The sequence below is a fragment of the Gekko japonicus genome, unplaced genomic scaffold, assembly GCF_001447785.1.
Source record: "Gekko japonicus isolate JY-2015 unplaced genomic scaffold, Gekko_japonicus_V1.1 scaffold2210, whole genome shotgun sequence".
NCBI lineage: Eukaryota > Metazoa > Chordata > Lepidosauria > Squamata > Gekkonidae > Gekko > Gekko japonicus.
The window spans coordinates 114,986-126,467 of record NW_015169243.1 but is presented as its reverse complement, the minus strand read 5'-3'; the positions used below and the strand labels follow the sequence as shown (position 1 = coordinate 126,467).

General features: G+C 48.9%; 1 protein-coding gene across 1 annotated transcript in view; it reads right to left on the bottom strand.

Moving 5' to 3' along the window:
* Window positions 1-1,654: 1,654 nt before the first annotated feature.
* Window positions 1,655-11,482, bottom strand: part of BMP3 (bone morphogenetic protein 3) — a 59,784-nt gene continuing 49,956 nt past the window's right edge. The window contains exon 3 of the mRNA XM_015416469.1: window positions 1,655-2,326. Coding sequence (XP_015271955.1) covers window positions 2,135-2,326 — 192 coding nt within the window. The 3' untranslated portion in view covers window positions 1,655-2,134. The remainder of the gene's footprint in view (window positions 2,327-11,482) is intronic.

The following is an 11,482-nucleotide window of genomic DNA, read 5'->3' as shown; positions in this document are numbered from 1 at the left end:
CCGAGCATCTGTCAAGCTTGGCCACTGGTGTTGTCTAGTCCCCTGGTCCTCACAGCCACGAGACTCATGGGGGGACTCAGGTCATGTACTACCCAATCTCTGCTATATCCAGGAGATCAACAAGATTTGGGGGTGGGGGTGGTAATAAGCTTTCACGAGTCAAAACTCCCTTTGTCAGATATGATGAAGGGAGTTTGGACTCTCGAAAGCTTATACCCTGAAAAATCATGTTGGTCTCTAAGGCGCGACTGGAGTCGAATTTAGCTGCTCTGCTGCAGCGCAACACAGCTACCCCCCTGAAACTGCTGTATCAACGGCGCTCTAAAGATAATCTCAGGGCCAGACCATGAAGCCTCAAAGGTAGACAGTATACTGTTGGGGTCCCCATCTTGTTGAGCCTGTGAGCGGTTTGGAAACTTTGAGAATGGAGAATGAGTGGAGCCACAAGATGGCTTCCATCCGGGGCAGAAGGTTGGACATCTAACATCCTTCTACAATGGGGACAGTGGTTTCCTGAACGGGTGCTCCTTGTGGATACAAAGGTGATGCCTTGCTAAGTTCTTCTGAAGCACCTTTCACTCCAGGGAGGAAACCAAGGGCTGTCTATTTACATCAAGGGGAGCAACAAATGAGTATTGGAAACCCATCAGTGAGCACTGCTTTGGGGGGCAGTGTACCACATGCACTGGGAGACAGGTAATGCATGACGGCAAAGGAGATTCACTCCACCGAGACCTCCATATCCATTCTGTGGTTCATACAGATCTCACCCTGTAGGGACAGCTTGATCATAAATGATGCCAGGAAGTTACCAGAAGACTCGGGACTTGACCGCTAGCAAGTCATTAGGGAATACAGAATGGATCTTGCGTCACCCTGATCCTTGGACTTTGTCAACGCACGCTCCCTTCATACCAGTATCGATCAGGCTGACACTGCTTGTCACATTTTTTTAAAAATGTGACGTTGGTCTTACCCACGTGGGGCTCTATATGCTAGGAACTGCATGGTAGAGTTGACTATGCATGCTGTGTTAACTTGCCAGAGATTGTACTAGAGTATTAATACCTGTATACAGGTGAAAGCAACTCGTTTAAACATGGCTGTGGACATATGGAACCCCTGAACAGGCAAAGGTGTGTTTTTTAACATATCCAGTGTCATGGTTAAACAAGGTTCTACTGCCAGAACACAGGGCAAATAGAGGGTTACTAAAGCAGTTGGCAGTAGCTCTGCCTCCTCTCTCCCTTCTGCTGTCCTGAAGACAGGGATGGAATTCCAGGAGTTCACTGCCACTGTCAGTATAACACAGATCTTGATCCATATCAATGGGGGGAAAGTCTCAGAATTGGAATTTTGCAAGCTTCAAGGAAAAGCCATATTTGATTACATTGTTTTAGCATTTCAGGAGCGGAGGCAACATGGTATAGCCCAATCTTGGAAGCTTAGCAGGGTCGGTACTTGGATAGGAGACCACCAAGGAAGACTCTGCAGAGGAAGACAATGGCAAACCACCTCTGCTTCTCACTCGTTTTGAAAGCCCTTTCTTAGGGTCACCGTGAGTTGGTTGCAACTTGACGGCACTTAAGTACATAATGTATTTAGCACTTCATAGGAATCTCCCAGTAACTTAAGGCAGAAGCACATAATGCATTTATGAATCTCTCTCCAGAAGAGAGTCTTTAGAAGAATGGGCAAAGCCCAAGCAATGCCGGTGGTTTAGAAAGCTTTCTCCGAAAGGGTCCTCCGGACAACCTTCAAGTCATCTCAATCAAGTTCTTTGCTTTGCAGATGTCTTATTTCCCCCCAACGAACATCTTGCAATAGAAACAGTTTGTTACTAGTGCTGCTGCTGTCTTTCATATTTTCCCCACCATCATATCCTCACAGTAAGAAAATTACGGTCAGGTCCTTCCATCTTCTGGAATGTAAAGGGTCTGTTCCTTCTCGCCTTCTGCTCTTCCATTCATTCGTACTCGTTTCGAAAACTCTGGAGAATGAAATGCATTGGCGGCGCAAAACGGGCTGCGAGTGTGTGCGTGTGTGTGTGTCTGGGGAGCCATAAAGCAAAAAAGTCAACGAGCAGGGACGCGAGAATAGATGTCAAGAAGGCTCTGTAGGCTCTGGGAGGGTGTTATCTGCACGCGCAAGACTCCACTGTCATGTTGGGATAGACTTTGAGTACCACGTTCTTGTTTTCGTCGAAGAATAAGATGCTGAGAGAGGACATCTTGTCCGGGACGCAGCACGGCTCGGGAATCCCAGAGACGACCCCCACAGCTCTCACGATGCTTTGGATGGTGGCGTGGTTGGATGGCTTCAAGGCCTGCAGAAGAGGAGAGGAAGGACAAAGATGAAACTGGGGCTAGTAGGCTCAGCAGTCTCTGTAGCTGCAGTGTAGGGACTGAGTATCAGGCTCCGACTGGAGAGGCTGAGGCTCATCTCCCCACTGTACTATGAAGCTACTGGGGTGCCCTTGGACCAGCTGCAGTCTCTCGGCCTAACCTGCCTCACAGAGATGTTGCGAGGCTAAATTAAAGGAAGGGAGACCACGTAGATCCTGAGCCCCTTGGGAGAACGGCGGAATAAAACTGTCACTTAGAGGTCTTGGGCTTTTCTGCATTCTCATTTTACTCGTCGTCAAGTTCCTGTTTCTTCGGGGTTTTTCCTGTTTTGCATGTGTTTTGCTCCCTCTAGTGGTCGATTCGACACCAAACATGTTTTTACCCCCAATTTTATTTCTCGCAGGGAAACTGGGAAAAACCCGTTTGATGTTGAATCAGCCACTAGAGGGAGCAAAACATATGCAGAACAGAACACACACACACCCTCGAAGAAACGGGAAAGCCCATAATGCAGTAATGCTTCCTTTAACACTGCTTCCTTATTGCGGTATTACACTATAGCTCTATAATGAAAAGCACTGGAGACTTCAGCTGGGACTTCAGAGGCGTTAGCAGGTTGCAGCAACAGAGCAAGGTATCATTATTGTACTATAGCAATCTGGCAATTTCCAATTTTTAAAAAGATGGGAAATGCTATCCACTGGCATATATGTATGGGGGGAAGGAAGAAACAGTGGCTATGGGGGGGATGAGGCCAATAAACTGGCATGTGGACGCTCCATTGCTATGCGTAGAATTGTCACCATGTGAAAGCAGCTTTGCTTTAGGTGTTGGCCAAGTATAAAGCATGAGCTGGAATTGGTGGAACTGCTAATCCTTCAGTCATTCAAGATGTATCTATCCCATTGCCTCCCACTGTTCCTCCAGAAAGCATGCAACTGACATGATAGATATGCTTCCGAAGCAATATTGTGAGTAATAATTACATTAACATAGTAATAATCAAATATAACAACAACAACAACAATTACATCATCATCAACAACAACAACAACTAATACATTCAAGCCCTGACCTGGATGGCAGAGGCTGGCCTGATCTCATCAGATCTCCAAAGCTAAGCAGGGTCGGTCCCAGTTAGTATTTGGATGGGAGACCACCAAGGAAGCCCAGGGTTGCTACTGAGAGGCAGGCCATGGCAAACCGCCTCTGAACGTATCATGCCTTGAAAGCCCTACGGGGTCACCATAAGTCAGGGGTGACTTGACGGCACTTTATACACATGATAAATTAAAACATGTTTTTAAAACGATTTGTTTACCCCAATCCACTTAGGGACCATACTTGTACACATGTAGGTGTAACAGTTGGGAGGGGAAATTGAATGTGCAAAGGGCCAGGACAGTGGACCCCAGTAAAGTGAGCAACACTGGAATCCTTCTTATCAGCCGTTTGGGGGCGGGGGATGGGATTAGTTGAACAGCCCTTCTTTGCCAAAGAGCTGATCAATGGTACTCCAGTGTAGTTTCTTTTTATGAGGCTACGTCCACTCTCCGTCGGTTCGGCACCAGTACCTTGCCAGATACAGCCGCCTCTTTAATTCAGCCCCAGGTTAGCCCTTTCTTTTTTAATTTCCACAAAAGATGCAGGTATTTTGGCCCCTCTGCAGATTTCTAAGCACCTTTGGCTTCGACAGAAGGCCACCGACAACAGATTACATTAAGAGATTCATGAAATATTTCTCCCCGCTCCGAAAAGGGACCAAAAGGAGAGCAGACTCTAGTCTGCCATAAACAATTTGCTGGGGAAAATGAAAGGGGTAATATGCATCTCAATTCATAAGGAGCGCTCTCTTTGACATCTGAAGTACTGAAAAGGGACAGCTCCTCCGACAGCGCAGTTATTTGAGGCAATCAATCTTATGGAACAAGAACCAAAGTGTACTGCTTGGGTTTCCTCGGAAACTTTTTCTAGAGTTCCAAGAATTGTAAAGCAGGCATAAGACAAAGCTGGAATAGAGATGAAGAATGGTTCCTGCAGACCACTTTTCCCTCTCTCTCTCCGGGCATACCACTGAAACTGGGACAAATAACGGGTGTTGTATTATCACCAGACAGCCAAAGGAGTTTTCGAAGGCCCTTTGCCTCCGACTGAATGCAGCCAACGCAAGATTACATTAGGGATTCATGAGATATCCATTGTGTCTTACAACCTGCAAGGGACGGGAGGCAGGAGAGCTGTATGGGATCTATTATATTGGAAGGCTGAGCGTCTAAGAAGTCAATTAGATTTCCCTAATGAGGTTGCAAGCTTGCCCCCCCCCCGCTTCTTTTGTTTCACACACACACAACCTCAGCAGAGATGTTTTCCGGCCTGCTGTACAGTGCCACTCCTCAGGGGCAGACGCAGCGACTTATTCCGTACATGTTAGGCTCACATAGATGAGATTTTAAATGTAACATCTTTGGGGGTTTTTTTTCCTTGGAAGCACTGTCTGAGAGGGATGTTTCACAGTGCCATCCTAAGCAGAGTTAAGTCAACGGGTGTAGAAGGGTGTAACTCTGCCTAGGATGGCACTGTGAATACAAGTAAATAAGAAGAGCCCTGCTGGATCAGGCCAGTGGTCCGTCTAGTCCAGCATTCTGTCTCACACAGAGGCCAACCAGTTCCTCTGGATAGCCAAAAAGACAGGGCACAGAGCCCGAGGCCTTCCCCTCATGTTGCCTCCTGGCTCTGGTACTCAGAGGCTTAGTGTGGAGGTTCCCCTCAGTCACCATGGCTAATAGCCATTGATAGACTTGTCCTCCGTGAATCTATCTAACCTCCTTTTAACGCTGTTTATTCCTGTGTCCATCACTACTTCCTCTGGCAGCAAATCCCACATTTTAATCGCTCTCTCTCTGTAAAGAAGTATTTCCTTTTGTCTGTCCTGCTCATCTCTTTGAACCATTTCTATACGTAGAAGGGCTGTGTGTGTTTGAATGGAGGCTAACAACAGTGCCCTCCCAAAGTAACTCCCCGCATGAGAAAAAATAGCATACCAGGGAGAATGCCTGTAAGCTCTTACCTGATGTGCTAATTTTCCACATGCAGATTTCATGAGTATTGAATAGGGTTGCCAAGTCGATCTTCTACCAGAGCGGGGGGCTCCCGGCCAGTGTCTGGTGTGCGCACGCACAAAGCGTGCATGCGCCGCATGCACGTCACCTGGAAGTGACGTGACGATGGCAGCATGCTGGGGTCGGGGCCATCCATAACCATCCTAGGGAAAACCATAGAGTTTTCCCTTGGATGACCGTGGCCCCGCCCCCAGCGTGCCTGGCATCATCAAGTCACTTCCGGGTGACGTGCACGTCGGGGTGGGATTCCCCCCGGGGCCCGATCTGCCGGCGGTGGGGACCTGGCCTCTGGGGCGGGGGTTTCCGCACGCCCCCCGGGGGGGACTTGGCAAGCCTACTTTTCCCCCACTTGGACCTGAAAAAGGCTCTTTATATTTGAATACCCTCAGTAATGACGCCTAAAGGAAATGGTTCATATTTGTCTGTCATTTAAGATCTTCAAAGGCACAGAGTCTTGCTTTTTTTATCTGCTGCTGCCCAGATATCCTAAACGATGTTATTAATTCCCAAAGTGTCTCCTTTCTGATTGTATCTGAAGTGTGACTTTGAATCCCGCCTGATAAATTTATTCGATCCCTTGTCAAAACAAAAAGGCAACGGCTAAACATTTCCATAAATCACCTCACATGCACAGAAGCCAGGGAAATGTTTCAGAGAACCCACAGGAGGATTCCCAGCTCTGCCTTCTAATTGCAGAGTGAGATGTCGGAAGCCACTGCGATGGGCACTGTCTGAGAGGGATGTTTCACAGTGCCATACTAAGCAGAGTTAAGTCAACAGGTGTAGAGGGGTGTAACTCCGCCTAGGATGGCACTGTGAATACAAGTAAATAAGAAAAGCCCTGCTGGATCAGGCCAGTGGTCCGTCTAGTCCAGCATCCTGTCTCACACAGAGGCCAACCAGTTCCTCTGGATAGCAAAAAAACAGGGCGCAGAGCCCGAGGCCTTCCCCTCATGTTGCCTCCTGGCTCTGGTACTCAGAGGCTTAGTGTGGAGGTTCCCCTCAGTCACCATGGCTAATAGCCATTGATAGACTTGTCCTCCGTGAATCTATCTAACCTCCTTTTAACGCTGTTTATTCCTGTGTCCATCACTACTTCCTCTGGCAGCAAATCCCAGATTTTAATCTCTCTCTCTCTGTAAAGAAGTATTTCCTTTTGTCTGTCCTGCTCATCTCTTTGAACCATTTCCATAGGGCTGTGTGTGTTTGAATGCCCTCCCAAAGTAACTCCCCGCATGAGAAAAAACAGCATACCAGGGAGAATGCCTGTAAGCTCTTACCTGATGTGCTAATTTTCCACAGGCAGATTTCATGAGTATTGAATAGGGTTGCCAAATCGATCTTCTACCGGAGTGGGGGGCTCCCAGCTGGTGTCTGGTGTGGGCGCGCACAAAGTGCGCACTCGCTGCATGCACGTCACCCGGAAGTGATGTGACGATGGAAGGCACGCTGGGGGTGGGGCCATGGCCATATGAGGGAAAACCATAGAGTTTTCCCTCAGATTGCCGTGGCCCCGCCCCCAGCGTGCCTGGTGTGGTTGCGTCACTTCCGGGTGACGTGCACGTCGGGGTGGAGTTCCCCCGGGGGCCTGATCCGGTGGCGACGGGGAATGGGCCTCTGGGGCGGGGGTTTCCCCGCCCCCCAGGGGGACTTGGGAAGCCTAGTATTGAAACAGTGGGGTCCACCATCTTCTAGAATTTCATCTCTGGGGAACTCTGTAAGCTGCTTTCTTTTCATCATCATTATCAGGTAAGACACTAATTTATACATGAGATCTCTTCCTATTTACTTAATTATTAATGCTGCTACTTAGTTGGGATCAAACCAGATGATGTGAAGCTGGAAGATTTGTCGCTGGATCTTCCCAGCAGTTTTTAAAGGTTCACTAAAGCTGAGAAACTGATTCTTATCCGGGCTACAATGTGTGTGTGGAAAGAGGGAGGGATCCTGGCTGTTCTCCAGGATCTTCTGGTGTGCGCGCCAAGCACATGTGCCACAATGACATCACCCAGAAGTGACATCATCACATTGGGCATGTCATGCAGGGGACACTCTAGCATTTGCTCAAAAACTCTATGGTCACCACAGAGTTTTTAGCCAAATGCTAGAGCGCCCCTGTGTGATGTGCTCGACAAGTTGGGTACGATGGGGCTCTTTGGGGTGGGGCTCCCCCCACTGGCCAGCGGCAGTTTGGAACCCCTGAAAGCGGGGGGAACCCCGATCCCCATTAGGGAGGTGGCAACCCTAATTGTTATGCACAGGAAGACTCTGTGCAGAACCTGCTCTGTGTTGGAAAACTGGTAAAAATAGTTAAATATTCAGAGTTTGCAATGGATCTTTGTTCACTGGAGAGGAGGCATTTTCTTTCTATGTAAAAATCTTTATTTCTAAAGGGAAGGGTACACAGGAAATCTACAAAACAACAAACACTTAAGACTACATCTTTACACTTTGACCACACGGTCTACAACAATGGAGATCCTGCTTTCTTCGTGACCCTTAGAAGGAAATCACCTGAATGCATTAACCAATATTTGTTAGTAAACAGGCTCCAGTTTCCCAGGCTTTCTTCCCATCGACTTTCTGCCAGGTTCCCTTCCAGGTCAGTCTAAACAATAGCACACAAGGTAAGCACACTAACCCTATAATGACTGAATTTAGACCTGGCAACACATATATTTCCAACACTCTGGTCCCAGAGACACAGCCACAGGCTCTCCTCTTCCTTGTCTGGATAATAGGGATAACAGCTAGGGTTGCCAGCTTCCAGGTGGGGCCTGGAGATCTCCAAAATTACAACTATCATCCAGGGGTCGTTTCGTAGAAAAAGAGCTAGGGGAACTCATTAGCATAACTCATTAGCATATGCCACACACCCTGATATCAGGGGCCCGGCAGTGGACCTGCAAGGCCGGCGGGAGTGCGAGGAAGCCCCGACAAGGCCCTCCCTGGCCCCAGGCAGGCAGGGGTGGGGAGAGGCGGGGAGGAAGCAACTTACCCTCCCTCTTTTCCTGCCTCCTCCTGGCTGAATGAGGGCCGGAAGCGGGGCGGCCGGAAGCGGGGGGCGGGGCTTCGTCATGTGCCCCGCCCCCCGCACCTCACCCGGGGGAACTGCGATCCCCCCCGAATCGACCTCTGCTATCATCTCTATTATCTGCAGATGACAGAGATCCGTTCCCCTGCAAAAAGAGAGGCTGCTCTGGCGAGGGGACTCTGTGGTATCATACCCTGCTGAGGGCCATCCTCTCTCCAAACCTGCCGTCCCCAGGCTCTGCCTCCCCCCATTCCCCCATGAATTTCCCAGCTCAGAGTTGGCAACTCTAGAAAGGCCAGATTTCAAAAGCTACTCAGTTCAATTCAAACGTAGACATTTCGGTTTCATCTCTCCTTGGTAAGAAGCCAACCCAATTTTTCTTTCCTCGTGCCCCATTATCCCCCATAAAAAGAATGCATTTCCACATGTTATATGGATAGGGTTGCCAGGTCTGGGTTGGAAAAGACCTGGAGACTTTGGGGGTGGATCCGGGAGAGGGTGGGATTTGGGGAGGGGAGGGGAACTCAGCATGGTCCAATGCCATAGAGCCCACCCTTCCAAGCAGCCATTTCCTCCAGGGGAGCTGATCTCTGTCAGCTGGAGATCAGTTGTAAAAGCAGGAGATCCCCAGGCCCCACCTGGAGGCTGGCAACCCTATATATGGATCTCAGCCATGTACAGATGATGTCACATGTCGTATGACATATGAATGCTGTGAAACCCTCCCTGGTGAAAGCAGTGAAAATAAGGAGAAACAACAACCACAGCAACGTAGGAAATTAAAAAAAACAGTTTTCCTTCCTTCCCTCCTTTCGGCAACTTCTCCCTGGGACACGTCCGGTTGAAAGCCAGATGCACAGTGGCTGACACCAGGGTGAGTGATGGGAGCACTGAGTCTCCAGTCTTTGCCACTGGGCCTGTCCCCAGCGAGTCCTCTTTCATCAGTGGACATGACAGAAGAGCGGGATGGTACCCTTTCAAGCACTGTCACATCTACGTCCACCCCTGCTACCCCCATGGCCTTGCTTTACAGAAACCAAGGCTTGGAAGGCTCAGCCGTAGCATAGCAACCTCCGTGATGGCCACTGAGAGCTCTGCAAGCATTGTTTACTTAAAGCTACAAGCACTTGTTTCCATTATTTTGGGGCGGGGTTAATCCTGCAATTTTAAAAAAAATATTTCAGATTGTTCTGCAACTTTGGGGTTTCATCAGGTCTGTAGAAACATGGCAACCCTAACCTGTCCACAACTCCATTTCGTAAAATTTATTAATCCGCACTCTATGTCCTGGTTTGGAACTAGACATATGATATACATCTGTCAGGAGGGAACCATCTCATGCACCTGATGAAGTGGGCTCTAATCCATGAAAGCTTAAACTAGAATTTAAAAAATGTGCCCGTCTTTAAAGTGCAAGGTTCTGTTCCTGACACTGGTTGCATGAACAGTAACGCAAGACAAGTGAGTGAAGTGCAAGATCCCTGTTTATTTTGACATCTTTACTGTCATTCTCTGAAGGGACCTGAAAATGCTACCATTGAGCTACACGACTCGAAAGAGCCTCTTATCCTATTTAAACCAAGCTGCCTGCTCGAGTCGGAATATATGGGCACACATTCATTATATTTGGTGGTGCAGGACAGTCATCAGAGAACAGCTACAGGGCGGGGGGGGAGATTTCTTTCTGGGTGGGAAAGAAGATATATGTTAGCTTTCCAGCTAAAGCAGCTTTTCAGGAGGGGGGAGGAAGGGAGGGGGCTAAGCATTGGAATGTGGTCCCCCCCCCCACCTGCCCTGCTTTTTCTGTACATCTGAATTAGCTCGATGTTACAGCCTGGCCTCAGAGACAAGAGCGACTGAGCTAGCAGAAAACAAAACCGTTAAGGCACAGAGTATCTGAAAACGCAGGCCGCCTCTCCACCCGAGGGAAGATTAATGGAAACCAAATAAGGAAGGGGGGGGGGAGTCAGGATGGCACAAGGGAGAGTCAGACGGTAAGGAAGGAATGGAGGTGAGGTGAGGTGAGGTGAGCAGGTTCTTGAAGGGCTTTCTGGACTTTATTCAGAATCTTTGATCCTTTCAGAAAGTGAAAGGCATTTTGGAGAAAGAGAGTGATTTTTTTAAAAAAACCCGAGAACGTCGTCCCTCCACCACCACACACAATGCCCCACAAACACAAATAATCTCTGAACTGTGTTTGCCAGGACATGCCAAGAGGCTCTGAGAGGTGTGGGGAGAAGCACACTGTTGTCACACTGTTGTCCATCACTTCTGGTGGAAACTGGAAGTGACGTCATTACGTTGCTGGGGATTGCACTAGGCTTTTTAGAGGCTATCACAAATTAGATGCTAAGCCGAGGGGCTCACAAGGAATTGAATGGGGAAGACAGGTGGCACCTGGCAATTTCCTGGTATTACAATTGATTTCCAGATGATCAAGATCAGCTCCCCCGGAGAAAAACGGCCTCTATGGCATTGGACCATGCTGAGTCCCCTCCCCTCCCCCAAACCCATCCTCTTTAGGCTCCACCCCCTAAATCTCCAGGAGTTTCCCAACCCAGAGCTGACAGCCCTACCCACAAGACACACAACCCAGAACTCCCTCTCGAGGGCTCTATCGGCACAATCCTAAGCAGGTCTACTCAGGATCCTACTGAAGTTACTCAGTGGGGCTAACTCCCAGGCAGGGCTACCAGCTGTGGGTGGGAAAATACCTGGAGATTTTGGGGGTGGAGCCTGGGGAGGGTGGGGTTTGGGAAGGGGAGGGACCTCAGCAGGGCACAATACCATAGAGTCCACAGCCCAGAGCAGCCATTTTCTCCAGGGGAACTGATCTGGGTCATCCGGAGATCCATTGTAACAGCGGAAGATCTCTAGGCCTCACCGGGGGGTTGGCAACCTAACTCCCAGGGAAGAAGAAGAAGAAGAAGAAGAAGAAGAAGAAGAAGAAGAAGAAGAAGAAGAAGAAGAAGAAGAAGAGGAGG